At 38.9% G+C, this 22,470-nt stretch overlaps 1 protein-coding gene across 3 annotated transcripts in view; it reads left to right on the top strand.

Annotated features, from left to right (window-relative positions):
- Positions 1–22,470, top strand: part of LOC129209288 (BEN domain-containing protein 5) — a 952,643-nt gene that overhangs the window by 364,494 nt on the left and 565,679 nt on the right. For all 3 annotated transcript variants that reach the window (XM_054833489.1, XM_054833488.1, XM_054833496.1), the window contains exon 5: positions 20,200–20,416. In XM_054833489.1, coding sequence (XP_054689464.1) covers positions 20,200–20,416 — 217 coding nt within the window. The remainder of the gene's footprint in view (positions 1–20,199; positions 20,417–22,470) is intronic.

Here is a 22,470-nt window from a genome sequence, read left to right as displayed (position 1 = left end):
CTTTATTACTGCATACTTAAAAATCACTTACCAGTGGTCAAAAAAATCTGCAGGATGGAACAACGTTCTATTCAATATGTCTAATTTATTTCTTACAGAATTGGGGGAACAGACTTCTCTTTCCTCACTGGATCTGTATACAGCACACATGTCAAAAAAGGGAAAAGCCAAATATATTTTAAGAATCTACATAAACTTTCACAATATAGTTTGGCATTTTATTACTGATACATTTAGAAAAAGCATAGTATGTCATTTTTTGTGCTGGCAACTATAAACTCTTATTTTTGGGCATAATGCTTATTGCCACGAGCAGTATCTCTGATTTACTATGGCATGCAGTTCTTTTAGATCAGTGCTGCTAATGATAGCAAGCTTTATACCTGCTGGTAAATGTTTTCAGATTTGGCATTTTTAATATTGCTGGTTATTGGAAGACTAGATGATAAGTTTAGATGTATAATTTTGTACACAGTGCCACCTGGAGAATTTGGGAATAAGGTTTTGAATATTGGATTATTTTTGCTTCATTTTTGCCTCATATTTATTCCAGCTGTGTGGGACTGTTAATGAGCTTTCTCAAAGTCCGCTGTATTTTGGTACTGCTATCGTTTGGTATGTTGAATTTTGCTGGTTGTCTGGTCTAGAAGGTGGCTCTTCACAAGGACTTGAGTGAGAATCCTGTCTGATTCCAGTTCCTGAAACCTGAGTAGAGAAGGGAAGTTGTCAAAGTCCCTTTGGAGCTGCTGTCTAGCTTTGCAAGTTTGCAAGTATTTGTGGTCTATAAGATCCTACGTTTTGACTTCTGAATTTCAGGGATGCTTAAAGATCTATGGTTGGATGTGTCCATATGTGCTTCAGCCATAGTAATGTCAGTAGGCAAGTCCTACGCGATGGGTCCTGACAGGACCTGTGAATTGGGCATTCTTCAGCCTGTTATGGTGCCTGATCTGATGGGTGTGATCACAGCCTGGAGAACTCTCTAGGCTTTCCAGAAAGAAGTATTTATATGGTAGTTGGAGAGAGAACCGTACCAAGGTTTTCCTGTGCAGGGGATCTCCACTGGGCTGCTGGGTCTTTTGTTACCCAACAAATCTAATTACTTCATGTAAAATGGAACCGTGTATGTGAGAACAGAGGCTGTTCCTGTCCAAGTTGAACCAACAGCAGACAGGTTAGCCCTTCCCCTGAAGGAAGGCCTCTTAGGCAGAGATGAGAATCGCAAGATGTCTCCTTCAAGCTGGATGAGTGTCCTAACTACTAACATAACTCCTTACATAATACGTAACAAGTGGCACTGCCACTGTCTACGGTGTCTGCAAGTTGGAAGGAAGGGATAGTCTCCAAGTCTCTGCTTGGAGTTGGAAGTCTCTAATCCCATTCAACTGTTCAGGGCTGTGATTCCTACAAGGCGGGAGACAACTTCTTGCAACACCAAGGTGTACTGTCCTCATGGTGAAAACATTGAAAAAGGCTGCCTGAAGAGGTTGTGCGGTCTTCCTCCCTGGGGGCTTTCAAGACCTGACTGGATAAAGCTCTGAACAACCTAGTCTAATCTCATAGCTGACCCTGATTTGAGCAGGAAGTTGGATTTGATGACCTCTTAAGGTCCCTTCCAACCTGAATTATCCTATGATTGATCCTGTGACCGTAGAGGAACAAAGCAGATGAAGTGCCCCTGTCTTTGGCATTTTGTTCTGCCTGAAATTCAGAGATGTGCTTCTCTTGTTTGTATGTATTGGACAGGGAGCAGATACACTTCACTTAGGTTTAAGAATTTTTTGTAGATTTAGCTCTACCAGCCACTGTTCTAAGGAAGAGTATCCCATACAAACCCACTTTGATCTTACAGCTGTACAAAGCACAATAGAAGAAAACCAAAGTAATGGTAAGCTTTCCTGCTTCATTGCAACTCTGGGTAGGCTTATGGAAGCCTTCAAGAAAATCTGTCCCTGCATTGTGCAAACATAGGCATAGATTTTAGGGAAGACTTGTTCAGTTTATGGTTTACATCAAGGTCATAAGAAATCTTAGAGCTATGCATATTTTCAGCATGAATCATTATGGTTTTGAACAAGTGTTGTTTTGAGAGTTGACTTTAGACTTATATAAATGCTTTGTAGTGGTGAGATTCTCGGGTTAAAATCTCTAATTTTGGAAGGATATTATGGTAAACATAAAAGCACAACAAACAAACACAAAGCAGTATGAAAAATTAATGTTTTCGTATTCTTCAATCTTTTTTTCCTAATTCAAGCAACAGTTTTTAAAGGTTCTGCAGGAGATTCACTGTCACACCGTAAACAAGATACTCAGAGAATTTTCATATTATTAGTAGTTATCATCTTGATATTCAACTTTGTCCAAAGATTTATCATTGTTCAAGAACACTCTTACAATCGAGCAAAGTTGGTGAAGCTTTCATTAATACAGTGCTATCATCAGATGGTCCTAATTTTTAAATATAGTTGAAATCAAAAAGCTTGTAGATAACTTGGTGTTTGAAAGCCATGAAACGTGGTCAGTATAATGCACATTTCCCCTCGATTATGATAAAATGTACCAAAAGCCGTTGTCATTCCCTCAGTGGAGCAAGTTTGGGCAATTTCTTTGGTCTCTAGGTTCCCAGTACAATAGGATTCCGTTGGCCAGGTATCAGAGAAAAAAAGAGAATGAAAGTAGGTTTCAAAGTAACATATGGCAACTAAACTACCCCTTTTTTGTAAATTTACACGTCTACCAGAAACATCGTGAGCTGGTATGAGGATTTTGAAATTGCATTTTCTTTTTAATGTTTGCTATCCTGAGAAAAAAAGGTTTCATTCACCTGAATACAGGTTTTCCAAACTATAGTAAGAGCCATCTCTTAGACTGAGACTCTCATCAGGATTTTCTCCAGCCCTACTATCCCTACCTGGCCGTCTACCCACAGAGTAACTGGACTGGTAAATGTGCTGCTTGAGTAAAAGGGCTGGGCTATTACCCCAGAAGTGAGGTTCCTCCATCTTCCAGTGTTGCCAACTTCCATTATGCCAACATAATTTCTTTTGAAAGAACATTCTGCTACTATCTGTAGGATCCTCTCACAAAGTGGTTTGTTCTGTTCATTTCTGTGATGTGAGGCAAGAAGAGGAACACAGGGAAGAGTAGGCAGAAATTAGCATTCCCTCTTTCATAACGCAATTGCGTTATGGGGGCAAGGTAGAATTTACCTGCATCTGTAGTCATTGTGTGGTTCTAGGATTTTTTTGTTTCTGTCCATGATATTTTTTTTATGCAGAAGGGGAACATATGGTCCTGACTCCCTCACTTTTTTGGAGAAGAATGGCAAAGCAAAAAATCTAAACTGCTTCAAGTCAAAGCTTTTCATAAATTAAGTCTTTTGTATTCTACTTCTCCTCTGACTGGCATAGCATTTTCCTTTCTGTATGTTGTTTTGGTGTGTTTAGTGGTTACATGCGAGAGTGGTGACATTTATATAAAGTGAATCTATTAAATTCTTTATAATGAATAGCATGTAACTGTAAAACATATACAGTTTTCTCATTTTGCCCTCCTCTGGGAGACTACGACAACATTTTGGCAAGTAGGAGTAAACAGCTTTGTGTTGGCATGCAGTAAATTAAACTGAGTAATTAAAATCAATAGCAAAACACTAGCTAGGCAGAAAGGTCATATAACACAACAGAAAACTGTTGGGTAGCATATTGCAGGAAATCAAAATAAATTTCTGAACTTTTCATTATTCTTTACATGCCTGAAACTGGTCTTAAAAGACTTGTGAGATACAGCGAGGTATTGATAAAGACAGGATCATTCTCTGAGATGGAATAAAAATATTTAAATGCTAATAGGTGAGTATTTGCAGGGTACAAGGCTGCCAGGCACAGCGGAATATAGGAAAGAGGACTTTAATTTTACTACTATTATATAAACTTTCGTAATGCCTGCAAGTACTGAAGTCGGGTATGCCAATCACTGGCCTCTGTCAGTACAAGTGTCAATTATAAGTCTTATGCCAATGTTTTCCTGGTCAGCTGGCTAGCCAATAATGTTCTGCCTTCAAGGGGGGAAAAAGAATGCATGGATGATTTTGCAAGGCATTTCAAGTACTCCTCTTGCAGCTCAGGAGGGGAACGTGAGAGTCAAAATCTTCAGATCCAAACTAGCAATAGCCCCAAAGTGAACAATGGCTGAGGAATGTGCCCTAACAATTTAAAGGATATGCCAAGTTTTAAGCTACACCATAAGGTCTTTACTCTGATTGCGGGGTTCGAGCAAATAGAGAACACTTCTGATTTTAGGATGCTATTCTAAGTCGTTCAACTTCTCTTATGGTCATGGCTTCCAAAAGGAAGTCTGGGGTAGGTTTTTGCTTTTTTTGCTGATGAAACGTGTTACAGTGGTGGAAGGAAGTGGGAGGAAATCACAAGGCACGGCTCTGGGAAAAGTGGAGATGTAAGATGAGTTGTTTAGAAGTGTTTGCTTGGGAGAGACTGAAAAAGAATCAAAGGCATAGCTAACCAGTAACAAGTATGCTCAGTCATGAAGTGGATATGGATGAAAGGTAATATATTTTATAAAATGAACTAGCTGAGTTATGAAAAGCAGAAAGCTTTGAGGCCCATGACTACTTCTGGCTGGGCTTGTTTCCTTTTTCCAGCTCAATCTGTTGTTCTAATATGCAATGTTACTCTGCCTTTCTTATCTGGCTTGAACTTGCCAGCTCCATTAGCGTGCTCTCAGGCAACTGTCAGAGAGAAGACATCTTGTTGTGTCATCAGTCAAGAGGTATGAAATTTTGCATCTGTAAGCCTTTCCTTAGGTCTTCATTTTTGGATTTCTCCTACGCAATTTTGAGGAGCTTACCCTGATTGTGCAGATCCTGGGATCTCAGCTGATCAGTGGTTTTTTGTGGGGTAAACGGTGAGTTACAGTGCATTTATCTGACAAAACAGAGCCTTCAGCCAGTCAGGCACTGGACAGATATTTGCGAAACAAAAGCACTGGGTTATTGTTGGTGTGCTCTTCCTGAGGTCATTTAATTTCCCTTCCAACATTTGTAATTTCAATTTAAAACAATGCTTTTTGGGTGGGTTTTTTTTCTGCATCCATTTATATTGTCTGTTTTGAATTTAATCCGAGTAATTTAAAAGTAATAATAGCGATAGGCAGTTTTTGTACTGTCTGAGAGATAGCTGTGTCTTGTCATTTAAAGCCATACTGTATTCTAATAAATGAGTGCTAGAAAGTGGTTGAGAGCAGCAACTGTGCAAACTGATCTGTCATTTAAAGTTGTGTTCAGATTTGGTTTGCATGAGTTATGGGAATGGCTTGGCCTTTTACCCCGTTCCCCTGAGAACATGCGTCCACATCCTACAATCAGCACGGGACAAACACAAACCAGGCACACTCATCTCCTGATGGGCGACTCCAGTGATCTGGAGAGCAGGAATATTGCAGGTTCACATTATCTGCATTAGCATTACTGTGTATGGAACATGTATTCTATCTGCTGTAAATGGTTTAACTAGCCAGGCCCTCATGGTTAATGAACATCAAGTTTAATGTTTCTGAGACAGAGTCAGAAAGGAATATGACCATGATCAGATCCAGTTGAAAATGCTGTAAGACATAACATTTATCATATTTTTTCCCAGTTCTAATCTGGGTAAATATATTTACAGGGCTTTTGTTTTGTTTATATTTTCATTTTTAGAGGTGTGGGACTTAAAATAGAACATATATATGATTTTATATATTTAAGGTATGAAAATACATAAAAATAATTTTTTGTTCTTCTGTTTTCATATATTTTAATGTAGTATGTGACCTTCCTTTTTTTAAAGTTAGCTGTTAACTTTTAAGACCTTTCAGTATATATTTTTTCCCGTGCTTGAATTTTTATAGTCATTAATGGAATAGGAAATGGCATCTACCTTCCTGTCTTTTAATGCTTAACCCTAATTTATGAATCCTATTTAAAACTGTGGTTCACGTTCAGCAGGACTGTGCATCTGCTTAAAGCTAAGCTAATGTACAACTGTAGGCAAAATGAGATTGATGCAGTCTTCTACAAACGCTTCAAACCATTCTTTAACAGTATGCTAAGTAATAGCTTTACGTAATTTTTTAATTAAGTGCATGTGCATGTGTATCAAATTTTCCCTATTATTACAGTGAAAATACTTTACCTTTTATCTTTCTTTGGTATTACATGGCTAAATTTCCTAAAATGCTAGCCGTAACAGCTTGCACAGACGTATATGTACATATAACACCTCGGTATGTTCTTGTCCCACTTATAGACCAGAGGGACAATGTTTGATACATGGTATACCCTGAAAAGGCAACAGATATGAAATTGTGACTCCTGCTTGAAAGCCTTTAAATATTTAAGGTTATGACAAGGTACATTTTCACCATTTGTGTTTTTAACTTGGTAGCTGTATAAATTATATGTTAAGTACTCTTACAAATGTTTTCTGCAAGTGTATTGAGAAATGTCCTGTCATTCTCCTGGATATACACATTGTATGGAGCATTCTGAAGACAATTTGCTTATAAAACTTTTTGTATCCCATATGTTGCTTCCTCTTATTTGCACCTGCCTTTTTATTTATCCAAGCATAAATATTACTGCTTCTTGACACTATTCAGAATATTTTTAGATGTTTTCTTTCTAAACCTCACCTTTACTGCAATATGGACTCTTATTTTTAACATGAATGCCAGTCCTACAAAGCCTTACTTGTCTGAAATGGAAGTTAGTATTTGGGGCAAACCTACAGAAATGCGAAACAAGTGAGTTCCTGAGACACATGTAAAATAATCCTCTGGAAATCTTACCTCAAAAATAAAATGCTGTGACAATCCTACTGGCTTGTCTGTAGGTTAATATTTTGTATGCAGGCTGGTCTAACCCGCTGATGGTAATAGTAACGTAAAAGCCAGAAACAAACCGAGGAGCATTACTGCTACCTAGTAGTAGTTTGTTTGCAAAACAGAAAGACAAAGCTGATAGAATTGATAGTATTTTGTTTTGCATAGAGTTTTCACTGAAGCTTTCTATGTATGACTTGGTATTTAAATTATATTTTAGAGTTGTTAGTGCTTATCAGTGCAGGAAACATTGAGAAACACAGAAGGCTGTCCCAACATCTCAGAATCTTTTCTGTATTTCCTTTTCTTAATTTTCTCATAAGAGACTGTGACCTAAGGCTGTCTTTTAGGGTTTAGTCTGCCTGCTTTTTCCTCATCTGAAATCTTATGGCATCACACTTATTCCACAGTATTAGGAATATGTCATTACGGGCCTGGACTAGTAAGTAGCGAAGCATCTGCTTAGATAATCTCATTGATTAGGCTCTGGAAATGCAAACATTTGAACAGTGATTTTAAGAGTAACCTCTCTGGAGCCTTACAGTGTGTGCCTAGAAACCATTGAAGGCATAGTTTTTGCAGGTGCATATATATCACTTGGAGCTCAAACTCCCTGCTGTAAATCTCCATACCTCTTCCCACAGTATGCTGAAGATTCGGCTCAGAGAATCTTTGAGGGCCAAAGAGGGGGAAGGGTCTCCTATTGTTTAAACTGGTTACATTTCCTGAGAGCACAGAAAACATACTTTTGTTGGTAAGACCTAAAGTTCTGTGTTGCGTTAGTGATCACTGATTTCTATATTGTGAGTCACATTGCATTTACAGTTCATACCCTACTCTCATGGTCTATCAGCCTCCTTGCTGACCTGTGAGCAGTGTGTATGTTCTCTCTCTCTGTTTTATAACAGTCTCTCTCTGTTTTATAACAGTCCAAAGAGGAAGGAAAGTGTCTAGAACTTTGTCATTACCTTTAGCAGCAAGAGAATGTGAAGAGTCTTTCAAGGCTAAATAAAACTTTGTGTAATTTAACAAAATGTATCCTACACTTCCCCTCCTCTCACCATCATGTCTAGTTATATTGCAGAAGAGGGTAAAGGAGGTAATGCTCTTGTAGTCTAAACAAACTCAGCGCAGTGAAATGGGACAGTACTTTAAAATATGCATGAGGATTGCAGTTGCTCCATTTTGTGACACTGACTGTTCAGGTAGAGGGGAAAAAAAAACCCAACCCAACACAGACTTTTCCTAAAATGAATATTTTTTTAAAGGGCTATCAAGAAAAATGATGCTGGAAATATTATTGTGAAAAATTGGAGTGGCCTGGTTGATATCACACATACAGTTTGGAAAAACAAGATTAGTGCAACACATACCATTTTTCATTTCCTCCTGTCTTCAACAGCACTAACCATTGCAGCAACTCATTTTTTAACTTTGTATTTAGGATGAGAAATCCCATGTGTGTACAATTGCTTCTGGCTGCCTGGTCCCTCTGCTCCTAGCCTTTTCCTTCTGCTTGCATGTTTCCATGTGTACTGTAAATAAGAAGTGACCAAGAGGGCAGCATGCTTAGTCTCTTCTTAAATCAATACTACTCTGTGGGTCAGCAACTAGGAATGTTTGAAAAGAGAGAAGGCGGGAATTGTATTTTATTTCCCCAGTAAGACTGAGGCCAACACCTTTGCATTGGGTTCATCTCTGTTACCTGGGGAAGAAAGCCTGTGTAGGTTATTTCTGAACCAGCATCAGCTGGCAAAAAGACCACTGTGAATAAAATAGCAAAGAATTTAAGTAACAGGAAAGTCTTAGCTTCCACACCCACCCCACCCCCCCATTAAAGCAAGAATTTTAATGCCCAGGTGGCCATCTATGTGTTTTCTTGTTAGGGCTGGGCTCAGTGGGGAGAGAGCTTGAGATCAGCATGTGTTGGAGTTGGGGTACGAGGGTATATGCAAAGCTGTAGCTCTTGGTCTGTGAGCCAGAGTACTGAAGTTCTGTTTCACATGTGCGTTCACTTTCGTCTTTCAAGAGAGGGTCTTGCCATATTTGTTGTTCCCCTTTCAGCTAAGAAAACTGAGATTTTTTTTTTTCTTTCCAGTCTTGAAGCTGGAATATGATAGCTGTGAGTGCTGTCCCTAGAAGGGATAAATGAAGGACACAAAAGGCAGGTCTGCACAGCACGATGCAAGTTTAGCTCTAGCAATGCAGTATTGCCATGGCTAACAATGAGCCATGTGCTGGTATGGAGAATAACTGGGAGACCTACAGACTCCCTGTAGCAGGAGAAATGCAAACATGCTTAGAGATAGTTACTCTGCGACACCCTCAAGAATAAGGGGGGATGTTAGAAAGTAGTTTTTTAACGGAGGAAGGTGGAAGGAGGAAATATGAAGGAGCTCATGGAGGAGAAAGGAGAATAAAACTTGTGTAGGTGCAAGATGTGTAGCCTGGGGAAAAAATAAAAAGTTTGCAATGCTGAATTTAAATTATTTGCCCTCACATTGTCACATCTTGTACATGTTTTGAAATTATGTGCTTTCACGCAAAGAAATCAGGTGGTTCTACATCATAAATCAGTCTTTATAGCCAACAAGGTTCTGGAGATACCTATCTTAGACCTGTTCTTTTCTGGGAATAAAGTTGAGGCACAATCAGAGATTGAGAAGATGGGGCAAATTGATTAATTAAAAAGCAGTAAATCATCACCCCACATGATTTATGTATAAAGAGTTCTGAAGAAGCTTAGAAATGAATTAACTGAACTGCTAACAAAGATATGCACTCTCATTAAAACCAAACTCTGTTCCAGAGGGTTGGCAAGTATCTGGGGTTTATCCTATATTTAGACCAGTAAGCATTACATCTGCACATTACAAATGGTCGAAACAGGAATTTAAAAGGGAATAATAAAACACCTGGAAGATCGTGATGTGAGAGACTTTAATGAGAACAGCTTCAGCAAAGAAAAATCATGTCTCACTATGCCGCTTAGAACTCTGAATGTGCCCGTAAAAAGAAATAGGAATGGCCGTACTGGATCAGACCGAGAGTCTCTTGAGCGCAGCACCCTGCCTCTGACGGTGCCCGGTCACAGCCACATGGGAAGGAGAGGAGAATAAAAAGGATAAGATAACCCTTTTCCCCTGGACTTGATTGACAGCAACAAGGGCCAGGTTTGAATTTAAGGGGTCACTGCAAACATGCTGACATCATCCCTTTCCCAGAAACCGGTCCTGAGCTTACTGGTGCTCAGAGAGAGAATTTTCCCTGCTCACAAAAAGGAATTAGATGTTAAAATAAACAATGTTTTCATAGAAGGGAGAAAAGAGAAGTCTGACAAGCTAGATGCTCGGAGTAACAATAACCAGTTCCTGAGGTATAATTGTAACAATAGCCTTTTCATCTAGCAAGGCCGCTAGGTTGTTTCCACCTACTTTCATTCACAGTTTGAGATTAGCAAGTATTGCCAGGTAGCGAAGCCGTGCTGAGGCTGTGCTGGCCTGATGTGATGCGTTTTTGTTAGCTGCTCTTCACTCCTCCAGCCATACGTTTCCCTGCTAGCCACACGTGCTGCTTCTGATAGCCATGGCTCCAGGTGCTCTGCGGCCTGGGGCCCTCTCACCCACCGTGCCCATCAGCTCCCACCCCTCTGCTGATGGGTTTTGTTGTTTCAGCGCTTGGAAGAGTAAATGCAGTGCTGAGAACCAGGCACAGGCTCTCAGTTCATAGGAGAGGCTTAAGCACCTTCTGGTGCTCATGCATCTCACAAAAGGCTTTAACTCAAACCCCCTCTTTTTTTTCTTTTTTTTTTTTTTAAAGGTATAACCTTTGTATTTTGGTGCTAAATGCTCTTCCTGGATTGACTGTCTTCTCTTGGACGGAGTTAGTTGGCCTAGGCTTCCCTACATTTTCTCCACATGTGGAAGTTAACTCCCTTTGTAACAGAAATGCCCTTCAAAATTATAATTGCAATTTGTGCCAAAGGAAGGTGTTTCTGGCTTGCTGTTTATCTCCCTTGGATTCCACCGGATGCCACCGTGCCCTTTCCCCTTGGGAATTCCTGGGAATGTTTCCTCACCTTTAGGTTTCAGCTACCAGGCTTATGAGGCAAGCTGCCTGACATAATGTATTTTGACTTTTTAAAAGCTTGTGACAAAGTCTGTCACAAGACACTGCTACAAAGGCTAAGTAGCCACATATGGTGACAGGGCAAGTATCATCATAGATCAAAAACCGACAAGGAAACAAAAAGGCAGAGGGCTAAGTGGTCAGTTTTCATCACGGTAAAAGGCTAGCAGCTGCGTTCCTTAAAGTTACCTGTCAGGTCATATGCTAAATATATTTATTAATGATCTGGGGAGAAAGGTGAAGGGTTAGGTAGTAACACTTACAAATGATGTAATTAAGTAATTTTAGCCTGTAGCACACTGTTAGAAACTTCTGAGTGATCTAAACAAGTTACTTGGATAAAGAAGGTTCAGTCCCGATAAATGAGAAGTTAATATGTGAGGAAACCAGACAAAAACTTTATTCCCTAACTGAAGGGAAAAACCCTGAACGTTGCTGTTGGCAGTTCCATAACAGAAGTCATTTGAGATGCTGTTATGGTAGAAAAAGTGAACAAGGTGCGAGAAGGCGTAAGAAATGGGACATTAAAAATGAATTACTGAATTCAGTCTTCATTGTGTGGAGACAGGATAGGATAAAGCATAATATTATGGGTAAATATGCCCAGCTAACAAAGTCTGATCCATGATGACAATTTCCTGTTTTCTTTTGTCTTTATCCTGCTCATACATCATCTACTATCAGAGATGCTCTGATCTTTATCAGGAAATAATATATGTTGGGAAGGCTAAGGTTTCCAGAGGATTTCAGATCTTGCTAAGGACAGCTCAGTATCAACCAAGCTACAATTGGTAAAAATCTATTTCATATCCATTCTCCTTCCTTTGGTAGTTAGTTAAAATTCACATCCAAATGACATAAATTAACAATCTCGACTTAGCATTTAGACTGTGAAATCATCAACATTTTAAACATGGATTTCAGAATTCAGATGTTACTGAAATAATTCCTCAAGTTGGGACTCTTATGAGACTTATAAATTATTCTTGCGTAGAGGAGAAGTCACCTGAGACTAACCTAAATGAAGTTAACATAGATTTTTAAAATTATTCTTGCAGAAGAACAGGGAGTGGTGGGAATAGATGAACAGATGGGAAAGGGAGAAGAGGAGAGTGAAGTAAAGGCTAATTAGGTAATTGAGGCTAAGAGGCTATTAGAGCTGACCCAGTGGTCTACTGGTTGTGCAGTTCAGGGACTTGAATTTGGGATTGAGGTTGGTCCCTCGTTCCCAGGCCAACACATGCTCCACACATTGCAAGGACTCAGTTTTATAGCCTGTATGATCCTATAGATATGTGTTTTCCAGTCAACATAATCTGGAGAGATTGTATTCACATTATGTAGTGGAGACAGCAAAGAATAATGAAGTAAAATGCTGAATTTGGACATGAAGGCAATAAAATACTATGTTAATGGTAAATTGTTTAGTGGCGTTCTTTGGAATTCCTTTGAACTGGCTGTAGCAGAAAAATCTCATTGAAATAAACATATTTTGAAGAGATTCTGAATAGGAATAAACTATTTCTCACCAAGCAGCTTTTCCTAAAATTTGTCCAGTACATGATCTCTCAAGAATGTGGGGTTTTTTCACTGATAGTAGATAAGGGAAAGGCCTAAAATGTCATTTATTCTAAGTCATTCCACTACCTTGTGTCTGGCCAATTTGAAGATGGTATGCTTGTGGTGTGCCAGGCTTGTTTCCTTCTTTCAGTCTCCTAACCTATTTTCCTTGCTGATCCAGTCAGTGATATGCTTTATTCTGGTTTTTTATGCTTATTTTCTCCCTGATGTCAGTATATTCAAACGGTCTTCTGAAGTTGTCAGGAGACATGTTCTTTTATGGCCAGAGAGTCTGGTATAGGTCAAAGCTAGGACAAGCATTGCTGTGTGGTTTTCAGATTTATATGCTGAGGTGGACCGTTTCTTGTCCTCACCTTTTTCTAGTACTACATTATTCGTGCTGACTTAATTCTTTTAAATCTTTCCACTTCTTTAACAGTATTTGTGGCTACTCTTTCTCAATTGCTTCCAAAACCCACTTGTTTTTCTTTCCTGCATGTTCCAAACTTTGGAACTGCAGTGGTGCAGTGTTCCGAGATGCTGTTTCTTCCCTCTTTCTTTACCTTACCCAGTGCTTCTTATCACAAATTCTCATTTGTCAATTTAAGTATTTTTTAAAAAAAATTTCTTTGACCTTGTGGTGGTTTTTTGGGGTTTTGTTTTGTTTTGGGGGTTTTTTTTCTCAGTAGCTGCACTTCGGGACAGAAATGCTGGCTCCTGCATCCTTCTCGTGCATTCATGGCATCTTCAGAGGATCACAATGCACATATGGCTAACTTTACTGTTTTCTTTTCTTGTTGTAGTATTTTTTGTGGAAAGTCAGCTTTTCTCCTTCTCTTTCTTCTTTCCTTTTTTAAGCGCTGTGTAGATATCGCTATTGAAGCAATACATGACTAGAACACCTGTGGTCAGTAGGCAAATCATATTTCGACAGCAGAAAAAATCAGCACCATTCATTATCCCTGCAGTTTAAAAGAGAGTTTTCGTAGAATAATTGCAGTATTGGAACTGCTGCTTCAGAGGAAAGTCACTACAATTTAAGATTTAGCAACTGGACAGAATAAACAAAAGATGGAGGAGGAAGCATAGCTTTGGTTATAACGGTAGGCAGGAGGGAGAAAAGAAGGTAAATTGGTTGCTTGGCCACTTTAGACCCCGCTTGTACCTGCTGCTGGTGAAAGATTTTGGATTTTGCTATCAGCTGACAGCTCCCCTAAGACATATTAAAATGTTTTGTCAAAAGAGGATACTATGCTAAATCTGGACCTACATGAACGTGTTTTATGTTTAGGGGAGATAGACAAGTCATGAGTGATGGGCAACACTGAAGGCAACCTCCTCCCACAAAACCATATGAGGTTCAGAGAACCTGAAACAACCCTTCTCTTCATTGGGGGATGCAGCGTTGCCTTGTCTTGTATCAAGCTGCTTGAAAAGTCATTCAGTCATTTTAAAAATTCTTTCTTGCTAGCTTGTAATTTAGTAACCCCACCCTTCATAATGTTACGCTTATTCTGGTGCATCAAAAGGTGATGGTTTAATTTCTGCCAGCAGAAGGCAGGAACAGGTTTTCAGCATTGTTTTATATCTCATAATCATGACCTCCTAGCAGGGACCCTTCCACGCTGCTTCACTGTGCCTCCCACATGGTATGCCCTTTCCTCCGCACTTGTTGCTTTTAGGAGCAACGACTTCCATTGGTTCCCTCAGGTTTTGGGTAGAATGGTTTTATTCTGGTTTTGTTACTGGTATTATCACAGGACCTAGAAGACTGGCCCGTGGGCAAGGACCACATTTCTGTGAGGTATTTTGTAAACACAGGACAAAGGACATTTCCCACTGCTATTTTCTATTTATTGTTTCTCCTCAACACTGAATTTTCCTCGTCAGAACACTGCACTATGTTGAAGATACAGTTTTGTTAAAAACCTTTCTTAACGAGTTCCCCCTGAATGTATCCAAGCACATAAGAAATTGGGGAATTATTCTCATAACATTTGCTCATGCGGATCTGTTTCTAGGTTTTGGCTTTCGAGTTCTAAAACAATAGTAATGCACTTTCAGGACATTTTTGCTATCTTAGTATCAGCTGATGGGACTGATTTGTCTCATAAAAAAAGTATGCCAGGTCGAACTAGCACTGGTGCAGGTATCCAGTACTGATGAAGTTTTACCATGTTTATTACAAGCATTTAAAATGCATAAATTCTTCAAAAAAAAAAAAAAGTAAATGTGCCTTCTCATTGCTTAATTGTTTAATTAAGTTTTAGAGACAAAATACTAAAAAACTCAGTTTTTCCCCTTTGTCGTTGTAAAGAGTGCAGAGAATTTAAAGCAATCTTTGTACAGTTCACTATTATTTGAATTCCCTAGCAATCTTTATAGAGGTTACTTAATTATTTCAATTATTAACCCTTAGAAGCTGTATGATTAATGTGTAGATTTCCTGATTTTTATGAAAGCCATTGAATTACACAATATTTTGATTTTTGTACTTAAGAAGAAACCGGGTATTGGTAGAGGTGGAAAACCCTGAGGTGCGTAGTAGACTGCTAAAAATGATAAAAATATTTGGAGAACATTCTAGGACATATTAGCAAGAATAAAAGCAGGACTTATTTTGCAGTGTCTGAAACTGAGTTAGCTGTGCCAAAACCCCATTCAGTTATCTGTAAACAATATTTAACACCATCTGACATACTCACTGTCGCTCCATGCTCTGTGAATCAAATACAAAATTATGTGCAAGAAAAAACCCTACGAACTTATTTTGTCACAAGTAAGCTAGGAATTTTGAAGATGGTCAGCTCCACTTGTCAACAAGCATAAGCAAGAATAAAAATAATGGTTTAGACTAATAGAGAAACAAGACAGGAATGCCTTCAATTTGAAAAGGCTGCCTCCCAGAAGAGGAGTTTGCAGAGCGTGATTAACTTCTTTATATTTTCTCCAGAGTTTGTTGGATTTCTTGCAGTTAATAAATGGGGACATCCAGCTTTAAGAATAAAATTTGAATGCTCAGGAGGAGTAGCTAGATCAAGTATTTTGGGTAGTGTCAATAAATACCTGAAGGTTATTTTCCAAAGCTGAATCAGAATCAGGTTTTGTGCTTCAACTGTCTTTAAAATTTAGGCTCAATTTCCTCTGAGATTGTGACTCAAGCGCACCCCTTTGAATTATACACGCAAGCTTGGAAATTTGTAAAATTGTTAAGTTGTATCCCTCCATCTGCAAACTGATGGCAATTGAAAATGATCACCACAGTGTGTCACCACAGCTATCGCTGCAGTGCAATCACATTCACTTGAGCATTTCTCTACAAGTCAGATCATTTTTCTTTTGGCCATTGGTCTTTTACAGCACCTGCAGCTTTTTGTTTTTCCTCCAAAGATCATCATTTTACTTTGAAGTTTACTGACCGTGATATGTCTAACCCAATCCTGTAGAGGCAAGGAACTGAATAATTACTTCATGAGTGCCCTATTAAAAGCGGTCCAAAGACTGTTTAGGCTGCTCATTAAAGTCATTGGGAACTTGGCTGGGCAAGAGCTCCCTGCTTTGGTCCTGCAATAGCGGGGGAAAAGCGCTCCAAAGATTGTTATTTTCTAATTATTTGTGTTGTGGTACCACAAAAGGGTTTGATTAGCACCCTTATGTGTTTAAAACTTAAAGAACAGATGCCACACAGCAGCACCACCGCCACCCCCCAGTGTTTGTTCCCCAAAGTCTTGATTAACTCCCACTTTTCAAAGGGAAATAAGGTAGCAGAGGAAAAAAGCAGAACAGATAATGAAGTTTACCTTTAATGTCAAAATTACGGCTAAGCTAGAGTTGAAATTAAAACTATGTTCAAAATAAAAGTATATTTAGGGTAACATTTTCAAAGCTCACTTATGTGTAATACCCCTCACTGCCTGTTGTAGTAGCAAAGAGTAAAATCCTGGGGCCTCTGAGGTTATCAGTTTTTTGAGACTGAATGAGGACTCCAATTATTTTTTTTTTCTTTTTTTGTAAACTGACAAATTTAATCATATTGCATCAGACTAAATGCCCTGACTCCAGACTGCAATGTAGCAAACATACAGGAACAGACAAGCACACGTACATTCACACTTGGAGTAACAAATGTGCTGGGTCAGGAGTACTACCTTGTCAGATAGGAGAAGACACTCAAACCCACTAGCTCAAGCCTTTGAGTAGCACCGTGGAGTTGGACTATGCGAGTCAACTCCATAGAGAGAGAAAAACCTTCATTTCTATGCTTCCTTCTTCCTTTGACAGAAAGAACTTTGCATTTATCTTTAAGACTAGGCAGTCTGTGTTTTGTTTCAAAATGATGTAAAATATCAAGCTTCATTTCTGTAAATATATTTCTAAAAAACAGTCTGGAAATTAGTTGCTTGCATGTTATGCTCTCTGGCTGTACTTAGAACTGGGGTGGTTCTCCTTTAAATAACCATTCAGAAGCACCGACATCCAGGCAGTTGTGTATCAATTAGCAGGGTGCGTTTCTTGGTGCGAGCTGCCTGGAAATGCAAAATGACAAATCTGAGCATTAAGCTTTCTACCATCATTTTGCTTTCCTACCTCTAACTACAAATCAGCTTCATTGTGACTTACGGTGTAAGAAGTTGGTGCATTTCTGCAGATCCACGATAAGATATTTTTCCCTACTAAGAAATGCAGTCAGTCTCTGCATTCTGAATCTGTCCCTGCCAGGCCCTAGATGCATTAGTATTCCACTGGCAGCTGCCTGTAGGTAGGAATATTGTTTTTGTCCATAACCAGAGGGAACAATCAGACTAAGCCGTTCCCCGGCTATAAACCAGCCAAAGTAATTGGGTTTAATTTTAATTTTTGTAATAGCTTTAAATTAATAGGAGCAGCTGCTGCCACAGTGTGTGGGTGTCCTTTTCCAGAAGGCATAGAACAAAAAAGGGAAAGAGTAAACAATAGTGCGTCTAGGACACAAAGGTTAATTCAAGAACTGAGCAATGTCTCTTCGTTATCAAAAACTCAGTTGGTGATATCTAGCACTGTGTCTCTTCTCTTTCTTTTTCTTTCCCTCTTTTCTTTTTTTCTTTAATTCCCCGATAAGATCTCAATCTGATTAGGCTCCTGTGTGTAAAGATGTGTTGTTGGTATCTAAACACTAACTCTCTTTCTCTATATGACTCACAAATAGATTAGCAGTGACAAAGTGCTAGGAGAGATAAAAATAGATTAGCAGTGACAGGAGTACTATTATAATTATTTTTGGAAGATATGGTTTGAATTAAGAGTTTGGGCACTTTCTGCCCTGAGAGGGTGAATTTAAACCTAGGAGCTGAGGATGGTTTCTGCTGTTGTGTCAGACACCAGATAGTGAAATGTCAATACCAGATGTCCTAGACATCAAGATTAGCCATAATAGCCAAATGCAGCCATAAAGTGATGTGTCAAAGTGGATAATAAAACAGATGCTTAGCTTCTATAATGAAGGGGAAAGGGAATGAAATATCAAAAGTGTCTTTAATACATTAACAAAGTTGTCTTCAACTTGCTTAAAAGTAGAAAGTTATTGAACCAAGGAGAACTATGTGTCATTTAAACATTAACTATCAGCAGATGAATTTCAATTAGCATAAGCCTTTCTAAAATCCTGAATTTTCTCCTATTGGTCTCATTTTACATGAAATTTTTATAGCATAAAGCGAAGCTTGTCCTTTATTATTTCTCCCATGCTAATTTGGAAACAAATAAAGTTCAACAACTCAGCAACATACTGTTTAAACTTGCATTACGGTTTGAGGACTGGGAGCTAGAATACATTTACCCACTGCCATATCATCTGCTTGATTTGAGATCAAATGAGGGATGTCCTATAGCACTCCAGAGTAAGGGCGAATGATAGAAATATGTTAAGATTCTGGAGAAACCTATTAGGTTAGGGTACTGCTTGCAGACGGCTGGTGGCATTTTCCCCCTACTGATACTTTTAAAAAAAAATTAAAGAATTGTTTTTCTGTCCTTCACGTTTGTGGCTTAAAAATAATTTTCAGATCTTAGTGATAAGCAAGTGCCTTATTTAACCAAAAATACTAAAGTAAATTCTTTAAGCCCTGAATGTTCAAGAACCAGAGCAATAAAAGGGGCAAATAAATTCTTATTTCAAGTCTAATTAACTGCATCACTGACTATTGTACTTTTTCAAGAACGTCTCAATTCCTTTCTGTTTCTCTTTGTAGCTCCTGAGTCTTGCTGATCAGACTCCTTAACTGCTGCTAATTGGCAAACGCGTACTTCTGCATAATGAGAGGGTTTTGTCCTCTATTTCATATTAGCAATGAAAGGCCAAAACTGATGCTCTGCAGTAGATCAGCTTCTCGGAACTGTTACAAAGAGGCACATTACTACTGCTATGTCTGTTAATCTTATTATGTTTTCCCTCACCATGATCCTAGTTTAGCTGAGATCTGCTCCAATCATTAGATGAGACCTGTTTATAATGTCGTGTAATTGAATCAGTTAGAGTCTGCAGGACCGGAGTGTTTTGTTGCTCAACATGACTGGTAAGTTAGTTACATCAAATTACAAGCACATGGCATGACTAGAGAATCTCCTGTCTAAATAAAGCTAGAAAATCCGTCCACAAAAATGAAGAAAGAGAAAAACAGAAATATTGAACGTCTCTAGTCCATAGAACAAGTGTTTGACCCGCCTCTGAAACGTTACTCATTGCTGGTGAGAAATAACAGAATCATTGAAGTTGGGTGAAAGATGTCGGGCAGACATTTGTTATTCCTTAAACAGATACCAGCTTGATAACAACGACATAAATGTCTCTATTATAATTATTTACCATCATGTATATTCATTTTTATCTTGTCAGCACTATAAACCAGAACTCTCAAGGAGGGCAGCAATCCAAATTGGAACAGGACCAAATACCCTGTTCTCCTTTGTTTTCTAATTTAGGACCAGGTTATTTTCCATACCTGAAATTTTTTGTTTGTTTGGGGTTTTTTGTTTGGTTTTTTCCCATCTCGGGAATTTACCTTTCCCTCCATTTATCAGCCAGGTGTTGATATATCCCCTGACTATTAACAATAGTAAAAATATAAAGATGTCCTGAATTTTCATAACAGGTCTGTCAATGTTGCCTTACACTGACATTCCTTTGTGAATTACGCCTCGCCTCTGTGCTGGTGAATTAGGCCTGTACGAGAGGACGTAGCCACGCTCCAGCCAGAGGTTTGGCTGAAGCCCGTGTAGTGGTATGAGATTGCACCAGCTTGGTAGCAAAGTAGAGGATGGCTTAACTGCCCGTGCTTCACGGGAGTGGGTTCCTCTGCTTGTGCGATGCTCTCCCCTGCTGTGGTGACTCTGCCAGCTGTGGGCACCTGGAGAGCGCTGCGGTCCCTGTGGCACAGTAGCTGTGCTGCTCACTGGTCCCTGGCGTGGAGGTTGTCTGCGTGAGTGCTCCGAAACGCAGGCTCTGGGATCTGCTCGCCAGCTCCTGAGCTGTTCAAGCTCTTACGTTTCATTTGCTTTAGAGGAAATTTGAATCTCACGTAGTCTTTTTGTTCAAATTTCCTATGTTGATGTATATATACGTCAATGTATATTTATGTTGGTTTTGTTTTTTAGGCAAAGAATACCCTCTAAAAACGTGTATTACTATCGCTGCCCAGACCACAGGAAGAACTATGTCATGTCATTTGCTTTTTGCTTTGACCGAGAGGATGACACTTACCAATTTGCCTACTGCTACCCCTACACCTATACTCGCCTTCAGCACTATCTTGACAACCTACAAAGGAGGAGCATGGACTACTTTTGCAGAGAATTGCTAGGACTCAGCGTGGTAAGTAATAGGCATGCTTGCCAACTAGCAGGCTTCATTATGAATGTCTACTTTTAAATGCTTATAGAGTATAATTCATCATCCCTGCTAAAGCACACACACGCACATATTTGTTTTACTGCTATCAATGACACACGAGGTAGCGTACCTGCATGGTGAAATATAGACAAACGCTAATTTAATTTCACATAAAATATTTCCTTTGCGCTATGCAAGGCAATGCTAAATTCCCATGTAGGATCAATTCACCTCTAAGGACATTAAAAGATGAAACTGAAACAGCTTTATTGAAGAAATGTGATTTTTAGAGTACTCTGTCCATTTGTCTTTCTGGAAGAGTTTTTCTGTTCAGAAGAAAATATGTGTCTTTAGAACTAGAGTATAGCTTTTCTTCATAAAATAACACAAAACATACATAAACTACCTATTTTATTAACTCTTAAAATGTCTGCTTTGGTGATTTGAAATTAAAAGGGGTTTAGTGGTCTCAGTATAGATCCTCGTAGCCACATGAAAATGAAATGTGATAGTTCTTCTGGTGCAGCAAGGAGCGTTAATGGTAAGACTGAACTTCTACTCACTTTGCTATAATCTTTCTCTGAAATGTTGCCTGTCCTGAGGATTTGGAAAACGTGACTCAGCCAGTCCCATATCAACTCAGAAATCATCAGATTAAAAAATGATAGCCGAAATCTTGGGTTGTTTTGGTTTTTTTTTTTTCTTTTTGCATTCTCAGACTTTATAGTGCGCTTGTCCCACATTCTTAATCTTTTCTCTGAGATTCGATTTGGTCTAAACTTGTAGTGTGCGTGTCAGAAAAAGAAAGCTGCGATTTCTGTGAAGGCTGCTGCGCCCAGCAGCTGGGGCTTTAAAAAGAATCCCAGCATATATTGTGAAAATCAGAATGAAATCATATGTAGGGCCTGCACTGGAATAAATAAAAGGCTTCCAGCATTAAAGCAGGCCATGGAGATCCCTATGGTGGCATAAAACTTGGAGGAAAAAATTAACTTATGGAGAAGAGTAAAAACAGAATTAACAAAAGAAAGCAATTTTTAACCCTTTTGTTGGTTAAGTGCAGTTCTCGTTCTAAAGATGACTATTGCGTATTCCTGAACTGGCATTAATTATTAATCATTCCAATTAGGGGGGACAAACAATTATAGGGGAAAGGGGTATTAAAAAAAATAGAAAAGTAAAATCTTCAGAGGGTGGGAGGAAGGAGCACTATTAGCTAAATGTGTGTAGGGTTTTAATTATTAATCTTAGAGGACAGAGCTGTCATTAATTCTATAATGAAACTGAATTTGTTTCCTTTCACTCTGAAAATAGTGTATAAACAGTCACATTTGCATATTCATCAAAACCCTGATCTGACTGATTAAAACACTGAGATAGAAGGACTTGTCTTTTATCTGCGTTTTGACAGACAGAGCTATAGTCTTAAATCTTGTTAACATTGTGTTACCAGTAGTTGCTAAATATTATTTTTCATATTTCAGCAAACTAAACAAACAGATGCCATTCAAAATGTGGCAGGAAATGTGCTGTGTATAAGTCCTGATTTTATATCTATATGTACACACACAGTATGTTTTGCAGAAATTGATATGGTAACATTTTGCAGCTCACCATGCTGATCTGTATAAAAAGCTTCTGCATCAGGCTCATGCTGTAATCTTTGTAAGTAACATTACAATCTCGGAGCATTTCTGGCTTTTCTCCACACACAACTGTCCTAGAACAGCTTGGTAATTTAATGTCTTTGCCGAGCTTGAATAGACAATTTCCATAAGTTTTCTGCGAGCTAAATATTTTAACATAGAGCTTTGTTGCTATCATACATCTTTAAATGGTGAAAAACAGGATCCTTCAGTCTTCACTGCACAGCGCTTCATCAAAGCAGAAGCTGGCTGTACTTTAGAGAATTGCGTGCCATATAGCAGAGATTTAGAGCTAAGAAAGCGGGCTGCGTCCCTGCTCTGGCCCCTTACGTAAGATAAGAGGAATGAGATTGGCATAAAGAGGCCCCTAAAAGCTCTATTCCTGGCAAA

This window comes from Grus americana, chromosome 8, assembly GCF_028858705.1.
Source record: "Grus americana isolate bGruAme1 chromosome 8, bGruAme1.mat, whole genome shotgun sequence".
Taxonomy (NCBI): domain Eukaryota; kingdom Metazoa; phylum Chordata; class Aves; order Gruiformes; family Gruidae; genus Grus; species Grus americana.
Note: the sequence above shows the minus strand (reverse complement) of the source record. Positions and strands in the feature narration are given on the sequence as shown.